The sequence below is a fragment of the Herpailurus yagouaroundi genome, unplaced genomic scaffold (genome assembly GCF_014898765.1).
Source record: "Herpailurus yagouaroundi ecotype Mexico unplaced genomic scaffold, PumYag 28, whole genome shotgun sequence".
NCBI classification, from domain to species: domain Eukaryota; kingdom Metazoa; phylum Chordata; class Mammalia; order Carnivora; family Felidae; genus Herpailurus; species Herpailurus yagouaroundi.
Window position 1 is genome coordinate 59,365,286 of NW_024412376.1, and position 21,037 is coordinate 59,386,322.

The 21,037-nt window shown below is 36.4% G+C and overlaps 1 protein-coding gene across 2 annotated transcripts in view; it reads right to left on the minus strand.

Annotated features, from left to right (window-relative positions):
• The window catches only part of INTU (inturned planar cell polarity protein), an 87,546-nt gene that overhangs the window by 54,325 nt on the left and 12,184 nt on the right, over positions 1-21,037 (minus strand). Inside the window, exons 2-5 of one of the 2 annotated variants that reach the window (XM_040474376.1) lie at positions 18,842-19,380; positions 9,071-9,156; positions 5,942-6,014; positions 2,186-2,301 (exon numbers count right to left, since the gene is read on the minus strand). In XM_040474376.1, the coding sequence (XP_040330310.1) occupies positions 2,186-2,301; positions 5,942-6,014; positions 9,071-9,156; positions 18,842-19,380 (814 nt within the window). The remainder of the gene's footprint in view (positions 1-2,185; positions 2,302-5,941; positions 6,015-9,070; positions 9,157-18,841; positions 19,381-21,037) is intronic. The other variant, XM_040474386.1, reaches the window with a different exon arrangement.

The window sequence follows — 21,037 nt, forward strand, 5'->3', positions numbered from 1 at the left end:
TCCTTGAAAAAGGAGATGTAGATAGTTGAGTTTGGCCATGAGTTGGCCAAAGATAACTCATTCATTTTAAAGAAGCACCAGTGTGTATCTTGACTAAAAGAAGTTTTCACTAGAGATAGCTAATTTGGTATAGTAAGGACATCATCATAAACTATATAACCACAAAGTATTCCTGTGTTTAAAATCTTATCAGAATACAGATGAGTAAAACAGGATATTCTAACTGTAATAATCCATAAAGTTTCAAATTTAAACATTAAAGTGTAATGACTCTTTTAAAATTAGGTTAAATTTGAAGTCAGACGATAAATTCATGCTTGATCAAGAATAAAGAAGTCTGCTCAACATACTTTAATATGTATATTAAATCATCACACTGCATCCTTTAAAAGAAATCATGCACAACCTAAATATATACAATTTTTGTCAATCAAACCCAAATAAAGCAGGGGGAATGTCTAGCCAATATTTAAAAGCAGATAAAATTGTACACATTAAGTTATATTTTGAGGGGAAATCTTTAAAAGCTATTATCAAGATAGTAATATATCAAGATAGTAATAAATAATCTCTAATTTTTAATAATTTATTGAGTTACCATTTTTAAGGCCAACTTTAAATACATGATGAATACCAACATATGTAGTCATTCTTTTTAAAAGTGAGCTTTATATATTTATATGTTTTCATAAAAAATATTACGCATATTATTTTTAAAAACTCATTCATAATCACACCAGCCCATCTAATTATTGTTAGTATTAGACTATACAATAAATTTGTCCTGATGAATAAAACCTTCCAAAAGAAAAATGTCCTTTTTTGTTAGCAAGGAGGGACTATTTATGATTGTATTCCATTTTGCTTATCTGTAATTGTCTGTCTGTGGCATTTCAGGGGCACCATCTCTGTCTACCTAACGTGGATTTAGTTAAATAAACATCTTTTCTAAAATAAATCTCAGATTTATGGTATTGAGTAGAAAAGAGACATGAGGTCTAAATTCATCAATATGTATATATTTAAGGTAAACAGAAACTAGGTCAAGATCAGCAGTAGTCTGTATTGAAAGTAGGAGGGGAGAAATTCTTCATAAAATTTTCCTGAGGCCTGATAATCATGGTTTTCTTTACAAAACATGTAATTGTATTCCAAACAGAAAAGATAAACCTTTACTAAATTTTTCATGTTTGCCATAAACCTATGTTGAAAAATGGGCTCTTGATATTACAACACTGTGTCCAAAAAAGGCTGAATAGAAAATTGGTATATTTGGGGCGAGGGGTGGGGGTGGGGGGGGGAAATATTAGGCAAACTAAATAAAAATATAAAAAATTAGAGATCCTATATGGGAACAATCAAGCATTATCTGATGAAACTTAAGATGACGGTGAGAGATAGCTGAAGAGATGTTGCTTTAGAAAAGATCTTAGAAGGATGTGAAAAAGAATATTTGGTGTGAGAGGTTTTTTTTTATGTTTATTCATTTTTAAAAGACAGAGAAAGACAGAGCACAAGCAGGGGTGGGGTGGAGGGGGGTGGGCACAGAATCTGAAGCAGGCTCCAAGCTCTGAGCTGTCGGCACAGAGCCCAACACGGGGCTCGAACTCACAAACCGCGAGATCATGACCTGAACCAAAGTCGGACGCTCAACCAACTGAACCACCCAGGCACCCCTTTGGTGTGAGGTTTTGATCCAAAAAAGCAACAGGTAAGCATTAGATGGCCTGAAAGACTATGTTCTGAGAGTTGCATCTGTAGTAGAGGGCAATGCTCAACATATGTCTGCATAAACAGAAATACAAACATAAGCATAGACATATAAAATCCTTGAACAAGGATCTCATGAAGTGAATGGCTTGGTGGTTGAGGGTCCTTTTATCTGAGAATGAGAATTTAAGTGTGTCCAAAAGAAAATATATGGGAGCCTTTGGTGGTGTTCCTTGAAAATGTGAGAAATCCTAAGAATTTGGGGGAATTCAGAACCTAGACCTTATGACAGGATAGATGGGAGATTTGAGATTGTCCCCAGCAGTGGGCTTTGGCGAGGAACCATATATATAAGTGGAGTGGGGGAGGAGAAATCTGACTGCAGGGAGCACATGACGAGTGACATCCTAGGGAAATCGGTGTCAGAGAGACAGGCTGGGTTTGTGTTGGGAGTGTCTGTAAGAGATATGCATACCAGTGGTAAACAAGGAGAAAGGTGGTCTTCAGAGAAAGAAACATGCTTCAGCACAGGGAGGGCATCTTTTCCAGCTGAGATTCTTGTGGGTGGAGAGGTCAAAAAACCAGGTGTAACTAACCAAAAATGACAAAAGGAAATGAGGTGGTAAACTCAAAATGAAAATTCACTAATTTTACTTGAGGCAGCAACAACAACCTAAAATTTAAGACTAGTTTGCTATGCTTAGTGAAAAATGACATACTTGAAAACGAATGTTATACTTGGCAAACAACTGCACTTCTTTTCGGTGGTGTAAGGACGTTTTCCCCTCACCATGTCACAAACTCAAACAAATACACAGACCGCAGAAACATCCATTAAAATTCTTTTAAGAACTATTTTAGCCACCATTCTTCTGATTTAAGTAAAGTTAGCTTCAAGTGCAAAGATAATTACACTTTGGCCAGACATTTTGAAAAGCTTACATGTTAGGTAGCTCTAAAATGTCAGGATATCTGGTTGCCTTGATAAAATGAAAATGGGTGAGACAACTAAATTAAAAGGTAAGTGCTATTTTTAAAAAGGGGTTGATATACATAGAATTTTTTATAGAAAAAAACTTTTATTAAGAAACATCTAATGTAAAATAGTTTACATGAAACTTCCTATAAAAGGGTTTTCATGTCTTTGTTCCTTCCTAGATGTTAACCTGTGACATGTTTTATCATTCCTTGTTGTGGGTCTCTCTCAAAACATTTGTGTGTGTGTGTGCGCAATTTGCCCATTCTTTCTTTCTTCCTCTCCTTCCAGTTCAGGAGATGATGTGCCTTTCCTCAGGGTCTAAGGCCATGCTCTCTATAACTCATCACTTCCAAAATCTTGTTTCCTTAATTACCCCCTCTCTGCTTCTATCTTTAACCCTTCCATGTAACCAGCAATGTCTCTGCAGCCTCTGTCAAACAAGCAAATTCTTTCTTTCCATGCCATCCTCTTCAGAAATGGGAACGAGAGAGGTTGTCAGAATCTGAAGCAGCTCCAAGAGCTGACCAGTCTCTCACTTCTGCCTTATGGCCCTCACAGTCTCTCTCACAACACCTGGCTAGTATCTGCATGTCTGATCCTTTCTCCTTTGTCTGACAGAAGCTTTGAAAGTTCCTCCATCAAAATTCTGAAGGAATTGAGTCTATCTGAGTCAGCAAATTCTCTCCGCTTGATCCTCTTCTCTTTTGGACAATCTCACTGAGTTACTCAAGACAAAACCTGGAAGGCACCTTGGACTTCCTTTTATTCTGCAGGAAGTATCCTCTTCAATTCACATTATCTTAAATGTAATCTACTCCTTCTTCCATATCCACAGCCAAAACCTTGCTCAGGCCTTTATCACCTCTCTTCTGACTGCTGTGAAGCCAGTCACCTGGTTTCCCAAACTCCAGTCCCATTCAGAGTGAAATATTCCTAAAATGCAAATCTGACCAAGTCAGTCCTCCACTTTAAAAATATCAAGACTGGGTAGCTCGGTTGGTTAAGCATCTGACTTCAGCTCAGATCACGATCTCACGGTTTGTGAGTTAAATCAAACCCCGCATAGGGCTCTCTGCTGTCAGGGTGGAGCTTGCTTCAGATAATTTGTCTCCCACTCTCTGCTCCTCCCTGTTCATACTCTCTCTCTCTCTCTCTCAGAAATAAATAAAAACATTAACAAATTTAAAAATAAAATATCAACACAGATGGTTACTTCTGGGTTCTGAAACAGAGAAGGTTTACACTTTTTTAAAAAATTTATTTATTTATTCTGAGAGAGAGAGAGAGAGAGAGAGAGAGAGAGAGAGAGAGAGAAAGCCAGCATGCTAGCTAGGGACGGATAGAGAAGGAGAAGGAGAATCCCAAGCAGGTTCTGGGCTGTCACTGCAGAGCGTGACTCAGGGCTTGATTTCATGAACTGTGAGATCATGAACTGAGTCGAAACCAAGAGTTGGACACTCAACTGACTGAGCCACCCAGGAGCCCCCAAATACATATTTTTAAAAATTTTGCCAGTCAATTTCCTAATCTTTCCACAGCATATATGAATATCATTTTTGTGTAACAAGAAAATAATAAAAGTTAAAAAATTCCACCTAAATATCATCTCCTTTAAGAAAACTTTTCCCCCCTCTCTTGGTCCTAAGAAGTACTTGAGAGGTAAGAGTCCGGGACTAATGTTCCACAGGCCGATCTCCTTAAAAGGAGTTGGCTCCCTCCAAATCTCCAGGAAAATGAACTATGGCCCAGTACTTAATGCAATCAACTCTGGTCAACTGCAAAATGTGGACACAAAAACCCTGATCAAGCCAGGAGTGGGTGGTATACTACCTGCACAATTATGTGCTTGTAGAATAAATGAGTGCACAGAGCTGTGGCAGGAGATCAAAATCACAAAAGTAGGTAATTAGAAGGGTACTTGCACCTTTGTTGTCATTTTAAATACCTAAAACCTCTTTTTTTCAAACCTACAACTTCTTAATTTAAAACATTTCAAACCTACAGAAAAGTTGCAAGAATATAATAATTACCCATGTATTATTCCTCATCCAGTTTTAACAATGCTTAACATTTTGTTACATTTCCTTTCTCCTTCTCTTCTCTGTCATATTCCTCTCTCCTTCCATCCTCACTCCCACTCTATGTACTAAAAAAATATTGACTGGAACACCTGGGTGGCTCAGTCAGTTGAGCATCCAACTTTGGCTCAGGTTATGATCTCGCGGTTTGTGGGTTCAAGTCCCACATCAGGCTTAATGCTATCGGTGCAGGGCTTGCTTCAGATCCTCTGTTCCCCTCTCTCTGTTCCTCCCCTCTGTGCACTCTCTCAAAAATAAATAAAACATTAAAAAAAATTGACTGAATCACTTCAGAATTATCTGCAGACATTTTAATGTTTCATTGCTAAATACTTGAGCATGTATGTACTAAGGACTGAGGCATTCTCTTACACAACCAAATATAATGATCACATTTAGGAATCTGAATATTCAATACAATATTGTTCTCAAAGTCTGTGTCCAAATTTTCCCAATTGTCCCAATATGACTATTTCCCACTGCAATCCAGGATCAATTAAGGATTAGCCACTGTATTTAGTTATATGTCACTTCAGTCTGCCTTAGTCTAGAATAGTTCTCCAGCCTTTTTTTCCTTTCATGATAGTTAAATTTTTGGACACTCTAAGACAACTGTTTTTGCAGAATGTTAAAACTTGGCTTTGAAAGAAAATGATTCGGGCTTTTTATATCATACCTAGCGTATAGGCTTCACCTCTGGATCTCATTCTGGTATTTGGAATCTATTTGTAACAGAACTTATTCAAAAACCAAACACAGAACTGCAGAGTTGGAACTGGGCTCAGATATATTTGCTCAAATCTACTCTGATTATAGATGAGAAAACTGAAGCCCTGAAGAATCTGGCAAATTGCTCAGAGCAGGGTTTTAAAATGGAGATCTGACCTCATCCTACCACATTACCACACTGTAGGTATCTCCCAGGCCATATTCTGTCACATGAAGCCTTCAGACCATTTTTATACCCTGAGTAGAAGCTGAAAATGTTGCTGTTAGATATTTTCAAATTTAAATGCTAAAAAGTCTCCTATGGTATTCTTTATAAATTAGCATTCCTCTCCTCTTATTGCTTAAATAACTGTTTTAGGTGCCATAGATACAAAGCAGGTGAAACAACTTTTTCTGGGATAAGTTCACCTCAGTTAGTTCTGACCCAGTAGGAGTGAAGACCCACCCAGGCTTTGTGACAAAGGGAAGGATTGTGCACTGGAGTCAGTTTCAGTTCCTTGAGTTATTAATTCTACTACCTAGGAGAAATCATTAAATCTCTCTTAGATTCTTTTTCTTCACATGTAAAATAGAAATACAATTACTGGCATCTTACAGACTGTTATAAAGAATAAGTGAAACGATATTAGCAAAACACCGACATATGCCTGGCACGTACAAACACTACTTCCCTTCCCAGGCCTACTCTTACCCTCCCTGAGCCTCCTAGTTTACATGGCTGGTATAGAGAAGCTTATAGTTTTCCCCACTTTCAATACTAATGATGTAAGAAAAACGTGGTTTACCAATTAAACATTATTTCTAGTTAAAAGAATTTTAACTATGGTCTAAATCATTATTCAAGACATGTTGTCCCAAATGCTGGTGCCTGCTTTTGACTATGACACAGCTATAATACCGATTCTGCTAGTAAAGCAAACAAATGTATACATGTTTATACTCAAGGGGTTAAATTAGAATAAAGTATTCCAAAATATTAATACTAGATATCCTCAGGTGGCAGGATTTTAAAAGATTTTGTCCCTTACGTTTTCTTTTTTTACAGTGAACATGCATTACCTTTATAATAAGAAAAAATTATTTCCTTAAATAATAAAAAGATTTTAATACACATCTTAATCTTATATTTTCAAATTATATAGTGTCAAAATCACTTTCAATTTACATTAGGAAAGGCAAGAATGTGCTAGAGTACTGGAGCATTAACATATTCTCTCAATATGATAAATTCAAGCAACTCAAAACAGTTTTTCTTCCATCTTCAAAACAAACTGCTATTTCTTCATTTAGGTACAAGATGTACATATTGGCACATAAAAGCTGTGTGTGTGTGTGTGTGTGTGTGTGTGTGTGTGTGTGTGTGTGTGTTTAAATCCAGAACCACACTTCATGCAGCAAGATGCTCACGCTGTAAAACGCAAACTGGGCAAGGAGCAGATAAACAACTCCTACTTCACACTTAACGAGGACATGTAAATGGTGGGTGGAACTGGACCAAAATATTTAAATCATTACTTCTTCCTCTTCTTTTTCTTCTGAGTGCGCATAGCTGAATTTGCAAATGACAATCAAACATAAGTATAATGTGACTCCACTGTAAACATAATTTTTCTTTTTTGGAAGACTGAAGAGACATGGTTGAACTGTGGCAAGACTGGCAGACACTGGCAACTGACAGAGGCAAGAAAGGAGAAGCCCTTACCCAGGGCTGACATACAGCCAGTTTACTTGGGTGAAGCTGGTTCAGTTGTTAAAATACATAATTCTTCATTACTGATTGGTAAGTAGCTGCTATCTGAGCACCCTGAGGAACCACAGTACCTTGGCTGACCTCTCCACATCTGGCAACCAAAGGAGACAACAGTATACACTATTTCAGCAGTATGGCTGGTGTCTGCCTGATTGTTAATATTTCGAACACCACCTTGTCTCCATCGATATCTCTCTATCCATTCCTAAGCACTGCTGGTCACTAGCTACCATACTTATTCCAGCACTTTCATTTTGCATTTCCAAAGATAGCTACTTTTACAGAGCATCCATGTATATGTTTGGTGTGTGTGTGCTTTAAGAGAAAAAAGTGAAATAAGGGAAATGTTATTTCTTAGAAAATAAAGAATTTCCTCGTGGGTGCCAATATTTCAGAATCTCAAATCATCCTGATCAATCCAGAAAGTTGCTTCATTCTCCCACAGTCTAACTTGAAAAAAAAAAGTTTATTTATTTTTGAGACAGAGAGACAGAGAGAGAGAGAAACACACAGAGAGAGAGAGAGAGAGAGAGAACATGAGCTCACAAGTCGGGGAGGGACAGAGAGAGAGAGAGAGAGAGAGAGAGAGAGAGAATCCCAAGCAGGCTCTACATTGTCAGCATAGAGCCCAATGTGGAGCTTGAACTCACAAACTGTGAGATCATGACCTGAGCTGAAACCAAGAGACGGACACTTAACTGACTGAGCCATCCAGGCACCCCAGCTAATTCCTGATACTAACAAGAGCAAAGCATTCATAAATAGAAAGTATAGCACTTTAAAAATTCATCTAAAGACCTAAAAATGTCATCTATGATACAAAATGTCAATGCTTAGACTATCAAAATAACTATTATGAAAGAGATTTATTTTTACCTACAAGGAATGAAAAATAATTCACTAAATACCTAAATAAGAGCTTGGGAATAAGGTTAAACTAGATAACAGAAAAAAATCAACAAAATGGTATAGTTTTTAAAATAAACAAAACCACATTTTAAAAAACTTAATAGTGATTTTAATAAATTAGAGAAAAGAAAATTCCATGACTGTTCAAAATGACTTTTCTAGGAACTGGATTTCATCAACATATATGGTAGTTATAATGACAGGTTAGTTATTATAGATCTTTTTATTATTGTCATTGTTCCTGCTTACTTAGGATAAGTTTTTTTGTTTAATTTTTTTAAGTTTATTTATTTATTTTGAGAAAGAATGAGCAAGCACGAGCCAGGGAGGGGCAAAGAGCGAGGGAAAGAGAGAATCCCAAGCAGGCTCAATGCTCAGCACTGAGCCCAATGTTGGGCTTGAACCCATGAACCATGAGATCATAACCTGAGTGGAAATCAAGGGTCAGACACTTAACTGATTGAGCCACCCAGGCACCCTAGGAGGAGTTTTATTTGTAGATATTTCTCCTCTATTTAGAATCATCTCCAAAAGCTAAAAATGTTAACAAGAGCCAAATTTTTTTAAATAGTCAAGTATGTAGGGGCGTCTGGGTGACTCAGTCAGTTGAGCTTCTGACTTCAGCTCAGGTCATCATCACATGGTTCATGAGTTCAAGCCCTGTGTTGGGCTCTGTGCTAACAGCTCAGAGCATGGAGTATGCTTCAGATTCTGTGTCTCCCTCTCTGTCTGTCCTTCCCCTGCTCACACTCTCTCTCTCTCAAAAATAAACATTAAAAAAAAACAACCCTCAGTCAAGTATGTAAGTGCAATTCACGTTACACATGGTCATTTTCAGAATCTTAAAAAAAGAAAACAGTACAAGATGTCCTTATTTTTAATTCATCAAAGAATATAGAAAAAGATTGTCCATACCTGCATGGGTCCAGGAATGCAAGACAGAACCCTTTCTATGTTTTCAGAAGTCACATCCACGTCATTCACAGCAACAAGGACATCACCTGAAAACAGAGTAACAAAGGTGGTTGTATGAATATACAAAACCCAAAAAGACCTAGAATTAGAACATTAAAAAGCATCTATTCTGACCTCTTCAAAGTCTATGGAACTCATTATGTATTTTTATACACTTCATTAGCAGCAGAGGTAAGCTCCCACTCCACTCTTTTCTGACATAACACAGCCCAACACAGTGCCATAACTAAATACAACCTATGGAGATTTAAAGAGATGAATATTCTCATTTTGAATATAATTTGAGAGCATTATGTAAACTCAAAGGACAAGTACTGCACTTAGCAAAACTGAATCTATTCACTTAAACCCACAGTGAAAAAATTTAGCTAAAATTTTAATTCAATCCCTGTGGCATAACTCAGTATGCTGCAGGATTTGCTGTTATTGATCTATGCCTTTGTTTCAAAGGCCCCAATCATAACAAAATGCACAGCACGTTTTGGTAAAAATCGCCTTCTCCATGGCTTTTCTTTAAATGTGTATGTTTATTAAATTTGGTGGCTTTCATAAAGTAAAGATCAATGTTAAAATGGAAATTTACTTTTACAACATAATTAGAGGTAATATCAAAATACCAATGAGCTTTATTAATAGAAATATATACATACAAGGGTTATTTTTTTATCATTTCTAATCAATCATATCATTAGGAAATGGACCAAATAATTAATAGTCATCCAACAGATATTTATTGAGCACCTACTATGTACCATTTACTGTTCTAGGCACTACAGATAGAGAATTGAATAAAACAGACAAAAATCTCTACCCTCATGGAACTTCATATGCTTTGGGGAAGACAGGTAATAAACATGTATATAGATAATAGTGTTGGTAAACAATTCTCCATCAATCTCTCATGTTTTTGTATATCTTGTAAGCTAAGGCACTGAAAGTCCTTGCTCTGAATTATTTTTTCAAGGATGTTTATGTAGTGAACAGCCTTGGACAACATAGATAATGTTACAGGGAGTAATCATCTGAAAACATGTTTAACAAAGCTCTAAAAGTAGGAACCATACATATATCATCATAACAGGTATGAAAATTAATTTTAGAGTGAGTGTAGTATACAAAATATTTTTAAAAGTTTAGTAGAAAAATTTCTTTCTTTCTTTCTTTTTTTTTTTTAATTTTTGAGACAGAGAGAGAGACAGAGTGATAGCAGGGGAGGGGCAGAGAGAGAGGGAGACACAGAATCTAAAGCAGGCTCCAGGGTCTGAGCTGTTCGCACAGAGCCCAATGCAGGGCTCAAACTCATGAATGGCAAGATAATGACCTGAGCCAAAGTTGGACACTTAACTGACTGAACCATGAAGTCGCCCTAAAAAACTTGTGTTTCTATAACAGAAGAGTTATATCCACTTCTCATTCTCCCAGATATTTGTTTGCCTCAAGTTTTTCTCAGCATCTCTGTGACTCAGAAATGGCAGGCTTCCTGGACATCGTATCACTACAGTGGGCAGTATACACTCCAGGAAAGTTCTTTCTCAACAAGGACACAGAAGTCATTAGTATGCACTGTCAAAGGCTAAAAGGAAATTAATTGCATGAATTAGTTTGAATTGTTAGGTAAGAAATGGTGTGTGCTGGTGGAAAATTTTATCGAGATACATTCAAAGTCAAATAAAATATAAAGAGGTGAAATCAGTTTATCACAGTGCTTAAATCTGTTCCTCAATGTAAAATTAATCATTTGAGAAAATCCATCAATTTCTCAGCATCTACTTAATATCAAATGTGTACTGAAGGGTACCAAGTCCCATGAAAAACTAAATGCCAAAGTTTGTTTACTGTTCTATTTATACTATATACAAAATGAATATACAGGTTAAGAAATTATTTTTAATACAAAACTATTACACATAAATACAGGAAAAAGAAAAGCTACATATAAAAATTTTGCCTTTGGGTGTATGTGCTTTTTCTCTTTTTGCTTAATTATATTTTCTAAACTGTCTACATTAAACAAATACTACCATTACAAAAAGAAAAAAATAAAACTCATTATTTTACCTAACAATCCCCACTGTGGTAGGTAGATTAGTGGTCTCCCAAAGTTGTCCACATCTTAATCACTGAAATCTGTGAATGTTACCTTACATGGCAAAAGGGACTTTGCAGATGTAATCAAGTTAAGGATGTTGACATTGGGAGATTATCTAAGTGGGCCCAATGTAATCAGAGGGTATTTAAAAGAAAGGAGGCAGGAGGGTCAGAGGCAGAGAGAGACTTGAGGATACTATACTGTTGGCTTTGAAGTTGGAGGAAAGGACCACAAGGCAAGGAATTCCAGTGGCCTCTGAATGCCGGCCAAGGAAAGGGACTCTAGAGAATTCAGAGGAATGTAGTCCTACGGATACTTTGATTTTAGTGCAAGAGGACACATCTTAGACTTCTGACTTCCAGAACTGCAAGATGATAAATTTGTGTTGTTTTAAACCACTAAGTTTGTGGTAATTTGTCACAGCACAAATTACCTGCTTAACAATACAAAATGAAAATGAATACACCTGCCTAACAATACAAAGCAGTCTTGGCTAAGCACCAAATGAGAATCAGGAACTATAAATAATAAAGAACAGATCTGGATACACAGGTACATAGAGGTTGCTGGAGAAAAATAATAAATCTTGTTAGAGGAGAAAGACTGGGAAATATGTATGTGCCAGTGGTGTGGGACCAGACTGTGAATTTAAATTGGTTATTTAAATTAGGCTGAATCTGACTTCAGGGAGAAGAGAATCTGGCTTTTCAAACATAGTTACCATACTGCCATTTTACACTTTCAAGTTAATGTATTTACCATCAAGGCATTTATTGAAAAATTCTTAAGTTTTGAGAGAATTAACTTTATTATGTATTTTTTGAGCTTCAATACCAATCTTTCATTTGTAATATGCAGGCATAAGCAGAAAATTAAGGTCCCTCCTAACCTATCATTCTAGAAATCCTTAAATAATGGTGACTCATATACTGTAACTATCATTCAAAAAGTTTGATTAAGTAAAATATCACATTACCTGATGAGGCTGGAAAAGAAATAGTGCAAGGTTTTTATTTCTCATTAAAATAGAAAATAATAATACAGAAATGTTGGAAAAGTTGTTGATGACCCCAGCATTGTAACCATAATTATTTTTGCAAATTATTTTTAGTCTTTACCTATATTGGCACAAATGAGATATAAAGGAATTTCATCCTTTTAAACCTCTCAAGTCGTAAGAATTCTGATGTTAGTTCGTTGTTTTTATTTATTTTTAATTTATTTTTAATGTTTGTTTATTTTTGAGAGACAGAGAGACAGAGCACCAGTGGTGAGAGGCGGGGAGGGGTGGGGACCAGAGAGAGAGGGAGACACACAATGCGAAGCAGACTGTCAGCATAGTGCCCAATGCGGGGCTCAAACCCATGAACTGTGAGATCATGACCTGAGCTGAAGTTGGCACTTAACCGACTGAGCCACCCAGGTGCCCCACACTGTTTTTAGATTATAATTTTAATAGTCAAATAACACATACATTTATTAAATTATAATTCAAATAACCATACTCCAGTTTGACATTTTCATGCTTTTTTATTTTTTACTACTAAAAAATGTTTAAATAAATGTTTTTTTACTTTTTTTACCTTTTTTAAAGTTTATTAATTTTGAGAGACAGAGACAGAGACAGAGAGCGTGAGCGGGGCAGGGGCAGAGAGAGACACACACACACACAAAATCTGCAGCAGGCTCCAGGCTCTGAGCTGTCAGCAGAACCCGACACGGGACTTGAACCCACAAACCATGAGCTGAAGTTGAATGCTTAACCAATTAGCCACCCAGGTGCCCCTTAAATAAATGTTTTCATGCGCATAGTTTTTCCTTCTTTTACATTTGGGGTCAGCAAACTTTTGTAAAGGGCAAGATAAGTAAATACTTTTGGTTCTGCAGGCCATATGGTTTTGTTGCAGCAGCTACTCAAATTTGCAACTGTAGCTTGAAAGCAGCAATAAACAAACAAATGTGGCTGTGTTCCAATACAATTTTATTTATAAACATTAATATCTGACTTTCATAAAGTTTTCTTATGTAATAAAATATTGTTCGTTTGATTTTTTTTTTTAAATCATTGAAAAAGTGAAAGCCATTCTTAGTTTGCAGACTGTACAAAAATGGGTGGTAGGTGTGATATGACATGCAGGCCATGGTTTACAGATCTGTTTTAGGTTCTTTTGGATAAGTGTCTCAAAATGGATTAATTGGTTTAAAAAGTACATTGTTGTAGCTTAATCCTTATTTCCAAATTACATTTTGAAAGGATTAAATAATTTCTTTTCTTTTTCTTCAAAGAGAAATCCTTTGGCACTTCCCCACCCCTTCAAGTGAACACTACAGCAAGTAAAAGAACTTTGTGAATGGAAATCAGAACTTGTAGGTCACAGCTTTATCACTGACTGCCCTTGTTCCTGGGTAAATCATGTAATCCCTTTGGTACTCAGCTGTAGAAGGAATCAACTGTATGAGAAGGTCTCTAGGAAGGCCTAAAAACTCTAAAATTCTATCTTTCCAGTGAACTCACTGCTTCAGTTTCTTTCCTTTACTGCTGAGTCGAGTACCACAGGCAAAATGTGGGAAAGAAATGTGAGGAAGGAGAGACAAACACAGGAGAAGTTCCCTTCAATGAGAAAATTGAAATGTTGCAAGTATTACAGAAGGTGAAAATAAAAATGTGTATCAAATAACAACATGCAAAATATTAAAGAATAAAACCATCCATTATATACTCATTAAAAAAAATCCATCTTTTAAAAAAAAGCACATCAGGGGTACCTGGGTAGCTCAGTTGGCTAGGTGTCTGACTTTTGATTTTGGCTCAGATCACGATCTCATGGTTCATGAGATCGAGCTCCACGTGGGGCTCTGACAGTGCAGAGCCTGCTTGGGATTTTCTCTCTCCTTCTCTGCCTTTCCTCCCCTGTTCATGTGCACTAACATACTCTCTTTCTCTCACTCTCAAAATAAACAAATAAACGTTAAAAAAAACTGTTTGGTTTAAAAAACAAAAAAAGTACTTCAAATGTTTTAACTGGAAACAACCAGAATGTCCATCAACAGTGAAATGGAAATATAATAGTGTACATTCCAATGGGATACTATATAGCAACAACTTGGATATTTCTCACAGATTATAATAAAGAAAATAAACACATGGGAATGCACACCATATATTTCTATTTATATGAAGTTCAAGAAGAGGCAAAATAAAACAATAAGAAAAGAGGAGGAGGTAAAATCAACTCTATTGATAGAAAACTTGACTTTCAGATTACCTTTGGGAGAGGGTATTAACTGGGAGGAGGCACCATGGAGACTTCTGGGTACTGGAAATGTTCTATATCTTGATCTGGGTGGCGGTTACACAGGTACATACATATGAAAAAATTTGCTGAATGTACACTTAAGATTTGTCCATCTTATGAATGTATGTTATACCTCAAAAAGATTTTTAAAAAGCAAAAAAGAAAACTTCAAAAAATTTAAAAGAGAAATAGCACAATATGTCATACAAAAAAAGCTATTCAGTGATCACAGGTGAGAACATTAGAAGTTACATAATAAGAGCTTAAAATAAAAATTTTAGGGATACCTGATTGGCACAGTCAGTACAGCATGTGACCTTTGATCTTGGGGTTGTAAGTTTTTTTTTTTAATTTTTTTTCAATGTTTATTTATTTTTGACAGAGAGAGAGTGAGAGAGAGAGAGAGAGAGAGAGAGAGAGAGAGAGAGAGACTGAGCATGAGTGGGGGAGGGGCAGAGACAGAGGGAGACACAGAATCAGAAGCAGGCTCCAGGCTCTGAGCTTTCAGCACAGAGCCTGAAGCGGGGCTCAAACTCACGATTTGTGAAATCATGACCTGAGCCGATGTTGGGACACCTAACCAACTGAGCCACCCAGGTACCCCTCGGGGTTGTAAGTTTGAGTCCCATATTGGGTAGAGAGATTATTTAAAAATAAAATCTTTGAAATAAAAAAATAAAAACTTTGTGTTATTGTTGAACTGAAACAATCTGCTGGGGGTGTATGTGTCTAGAATATTAATGTGTGATTTCTCTAACCCTATTCTTCCTAATCCTTAAAAAAACACCTAGTTAAACAAGAATGGGTCATCTTGAAGAAGAAAAAGTCACCAAGGTGACATGCAGTTTCTAGGGTGTAGGCAAAAAGAGGATTTGCTTTGGTCTGGGGATGGAGGCTGGTACTGGTAGTCAAGAAGAAATCAGCTGTCAAACTTTAAGAAAAACTCAGAAATAAAAATAAAAAATAAATATGCAAGTCGGTAGCAAGAAGAGCAAAAATGGCACTGAAAAATGCAGCAAAATCCCCAAAATCCAGGTACAGAAGAATCAGAATAGAATAGAGTTCTGCTGTCTTGAAAGGACAGAATGAAAAGAGTCACCAGTCTCACTGTCTTGGCTAATGGACTTTAGGCAAAGGAGGGTCATCCTCCAGCTAGACAATAGCAGAAGTCACCCCAGCAAACTGCGTTACCAGGACAAAGTTTTCATGATCCTCCTGCCTATAGGGTTACCTCAGAGCTCACCCACAGACTTCAGTGTGAAATGAAAGTATGAAAGAAACAAATGAGAAATTCCATTTTGTGGAATTATCAAACTGACCATGACATTAAAATAGTCCATTATTTATTCCCAAAGTATCAACTTTATTTTTTTGTAACTTTAAAAATATATAACATAATCATAAAATTAAAAATCTGAAAAAATAGAGAAACAAATCAACCATAATGTATCCACACTAACCCAACACTATTAGCATTTTGCTGTATTTCTATTTACATCTAATTGTTTTCCTTACACATATTTTTTACAGTTTATGCATTTATTCAGTAAATGTTTTTGAGGGCTTATTTATCAACCAAGTGTTTTGCCATGCACCAAAGATGAAATAATCATTTTATTCTGACAATTTTTTAACGTATTAGTAAGTCATAAATGCTTCCATTATGGAAATGAAATCATGAACCTCATTTTTCTAACTTTTTATTGTTATTCAATACACATGCAGAAAAGGGCACAAATTGTAGTGTTACAACAATAAATGATCAAAAACTGAACACATCCATGTAACCACATTCAGGTCAGAAAGTACACTACCAGCATCCTGGGTATCTTTAATTATTTTAAAGATTAACAACAGGACTGCCTAGTAGTTTCTTCCTCTCTATAGTTCATTCTCTTTCTTCCCATACAGTTGGTGCAGAAAGATCAGGCCTAGAGGTAAGGCCTAGGTATTAGGAGTGAAGATCAGGGGAAAGAAAACATGGAAGTGCATGCTCACTGACCATAACCACCTCTCTACTAGGTTTCAAGAGGGATGAGTAAAAAGAATTTTAGAGATTTGTCTACAAATCAGTCCAAGTAGGTCCCGAGCAGAGGCCCCAGATAAATACAGACAGTACATTAGCTGGAGTTTCCCATCACGTGGTACCTAGAATTACGGTGGTTGGCAACGACCAAGCAGGATTTCATAAGCATGAATCCTGGCCTCCTCTGATAGAATGAAAAGAATAAAACTTAGACATATTTTACAAAAAAGAAAGCTGAGGACCTGAGAGAATGTAAGCATGCATTAGCTTCTTTTCCAGCTATTCGTTGCTGCATAATGAATGACCCCAAAACTAAGTTGTTTAAAACAACAACCACCATTTATTATCTTCCCTGGTTCTGGGGTTGACTAGCCAAGGGTCTCACTCAGGGTTCCTCACAAAGTTGCAGCCAGCTGGAGCTGGAGTCATCCAGAAGACTTCTTCACTCATGTGTGGTAGCTGATGTTGCAGGGTGGCTGAGGCCTCAGCCAGAGTACTACTCATGGCCTCTTTATGTACACCGGCCTTGCTCCTGTACAGAATGGCAACTAGATTCCAAGAATACAAGGCAGAGGCTGCATCACCTTTTATGACCTACCTCTGAAATCACATAATACTATCTGAGCTGTAGTCACAGGCCCATGACAGGCGCCAGGGGGTATAGGCGGTGACACAAACACTGTAACTCTCCATGGGAAGAGTATCAACATTACTTTGTAAGATGAGAACGTGGAGATCTTGTTGCAACCATTTGGAACACACACTGCACAGATGCTCATCCTACATGATTCATCCTCGTAAACCCCCATGATGGCACTTATCATACTACGTGAAACTGTCTGCCTGTTTCTGACTCATCTCTTCCACCATAGTATGAGCTTCCTAAGAGGAGTAACTAGATCATTAGAGTAATCTTTGTATTCCTGACACTTAGCAGATGCTCAAAAATTTAATGAATCAATGAACAAACAAATGCAACTCAGACTTAAAGAAATATTTTTTAGGTGCGCCTGGGTGGCTCAGTCAGTTAAGCGTCCTACTTCAGTTCAGGTCATGATCTCGTGGCTCGTGGGTTCAAATCCCGCATCGGCCTCTGTGCTGACAGCTTGGAGCCTGGAGCCTGCTTCAGATTCTGTGTCTCCCTCTTTTTTTTGCTCCTCCCCTACTTGTGCTGTTTCTCTCTCTCTCTCTCTCTGTCTCTGTCTGTCTCTCTCAAAAATAAACATTAAAAATTTTTTTTAATATTTTAAAAACATGTTTCTAAAGTATCTATAAAAGTTCCTTTATCTAAATCTTATAGGCTGAGTCAACCTAAAAGACTGTCAGCTTTTGGATTTATTAATAATTTTTAAGTTTCATTAAGAATATATTCTCGGGGCGCCTGGGTGGCGCAGTCGGTTAAGCGTCCGACTTCAGCCAGGTCACGATCTCGCGGTCCGGGAGTTCGAGCCCCGTGTCAGGCTCTGGACTGATGGCTCAGAGCCTGGAGCCTGTTTCCGATTCTGTGTCTCCCTCTCTCTCTGCCCCTCCCCCGTTCATGCTCTGTCTCTCTCTGTCCCAAAAAAATAAATAAACGTTGAAAAAAAAATTAAAAAAAAAAAAAGAATATATTCTCACATCTGACTAATATAGCTTTCCCTAAGTAATAAAGTTGCTACTGATGCAACCATTATATCCAACAGCTAAAAATGTATTAGCAACACAAAATGCTCACTTTAATATATATTCAGAATAACTTCGGGATTTATTTTTTTCCCTTGAAATTGATGAGATATTTTATGACAAGCACCCTTGAAAGGAAATTTACGTATAACATCACTGTGGCTAAATATGCCAAATGAAACAATTTAAAACCACTCCAAGAACTTAGTGTACTCAAGTACAAACATACAATTTAAAAGTATTTTTATTCATAAATTACATATTATTTTATGCTATTGGGTATAGGTCATTCAAATCTAAATTATCACTGTAAAATCAACTTATTTTCTTTTTCTTGTCAGGAAATATAACCAAGATGAAATAAAATTATATAATTCAAAACTCAAAAATTAGTTAAGCTATTCCTTGGCCTAAACAAGGCACACACACATTCAACTCACCAAAGTACTTATTTAAAGAACACTATGCCTTGCAGTATACCAATGCTTAAACAATTTCACTACTGTCCCAAATATCATCAAGCAGTCCTTAATCTGTTGAGACTTTGAATATAATTCTGTTTTGATCATATGTCTCAAAAGGCATTACTAATCATGAATCTCTGCAAACAAGAACAGATGTTCACCAACAGCACTTACCAATTAATATCTGACCACTCTTCATAGCAGATCCTCCTGGCAACAGGCCATGGACCACAAGTCTCTCTCCACTGCCCTGTTTTCCAGTTTTTTTCCAGCTCCACTTGGTCTGATGAATAATCCCAACCAGTACTTCCAGAAGCTTCAGCTGCTCTTTGGCTTTGGTCACAGTTAACTTTTTGGGGTTTACATAAATATTCACGTCTTTGTATCGCTGTTGGACAACCACTCCTGTTTTCTGGTTGGACTGATGCTTTAGAATGGACACTGGTTCATTGTCATTGCTATTTTTTTTATTGTAGCGCTTGGGTAAAAGGCTTTTACTTTTTAAAATTTTCGTAAACCGCTTGAGTTTAGGTTCATACTTTTTTCCTTCTTTGTAATCATCCTCTTCAATTATAATCTCATTTTCACTAAACCTGACATGGTTCACAGTAGGAGTCTCAGGAAGAAGGCTTTCTTCTTCATCCTCACTCAATTCCAAATAAAATAATTCTCCATTTTTCCGCACACTGTCCAGCCATTCAGGTTCAACATCACTATGAAAAAGAGAAAAGATAATCTGAATAGCAGCCAACATAAGAAAAATAGCTACGTCTTTTGGGCACAGGTGGTACAGAGAGGTGGGAGGTGGTGAAGATTCTTTGATTCTTTCAAAGTCTCCTTGCTATTTCTAATTTATTGTAAACATCAACATTATTTCCTAGGATGCTTTTTGTAGAGTCTTGAAGAAGTGGGGTTGGAGGACAGGGATCAAAAAGGCACCAGTGATAGAAAAAAATAAAAATAAAAAGGAAATGGCCTCCTTCTAGAATCTAAGGGTATTTTTTATTATTATTTTAATTCAGCCTCTGTATGGTTATTGTTCACTTTAGACATTTCACTGGATAATAATTTACATTAATAGTTGATTATGCAATTATATCCAGACATAAGCCATTTGGAAACTGGACACAAAAACATCGTATTTGCACAGAAATAATTCATCGTGGCTGTCATGTTAAATGAAAGCTAAAGCCTACCACTATTAATAAGATTTATTTATACAATAAACTTCCAAAAAAAGAAACATTCACCTCACCATAAAATCCTTGCTCAAAATGACCAGTTTATAATCACAGTTAGTAACATTGCTTCCATAACTTATAATTTCTGTAAAACTCCTTTTTGTGAATAATTGTAGTAAGAAAAGTAAACCACATATTACATAATTTGTCACGTGATTGCTTAAAAAAAAAAAAAAAAACCTTTTAACTGGGAAGTAGGCCACCGAAAAAAGCAAAAGTATTGCTATTAAAATGACCGAAACAGCGTTAAAAAACAAAATGCTCATCTTGAGGTAACAAACCTAATCATGAGCTCTACCCTGCCTGTTCAATGTTACGAACACCCTACCTTTCAAACTGCTATTTTTAAAAGCAAAACTGGTTACAGTGAAAAATATAATATGTAAAGAGAGTCTTTCCGAAACATCAGCTGTAATATCCTGATGTAAAAGGGTATAATTTGTGTTCTAATCATTCCATCAAACAGACATTTCTGTTTCTGCAGTGTTTATTAGCAACTCTGGTTCTTTTAAAAGTTAGCTATCTCTCTAAAAACTATGAAAATTAACCTCCTAAAAATGTACTCTTCTATTATGCAACTCTGAAACTAACCACTGATCTCGTTTGTGGTTGGTCATTAATACATAATTTTCAACTATATACTAATGGCTAAAAAAAGGCATAACTAGTCCCAAATATCAAATGTGTGGCATCATTTTGGCACCACTTAGCACCAGGTATTAACCATTTATCAGTTGGTTTAACCACATCTATCTGCATCCACAGAAATTAGTATTTAATAACTCTGCAATTCTACTCTGAAGATTCTAAATAAATGTCTCCAATCATAAAAAACTTAGATAACCATGTATCATAATTTAAAATGGCACAATATACATATCATGATTGTATACAATTACTTATGAAGATATGTATCAATTTAAAAAAATGAATGAAATTATTTGCTTTATAATCTCACTCTTTTAATTTGGTATGTTATTTGTATTAGAACATGTGACCCCAAAGAAATATTTTTCTCCCTATGCTAAACATGAAGATGTTTCATCTTAATCTCTAAAATTTGAATGTGAAACCATTTTTAGGCTATAACTTAAAGACCTTTTTAGGTGGGGGACAGGGGGCACAGGGC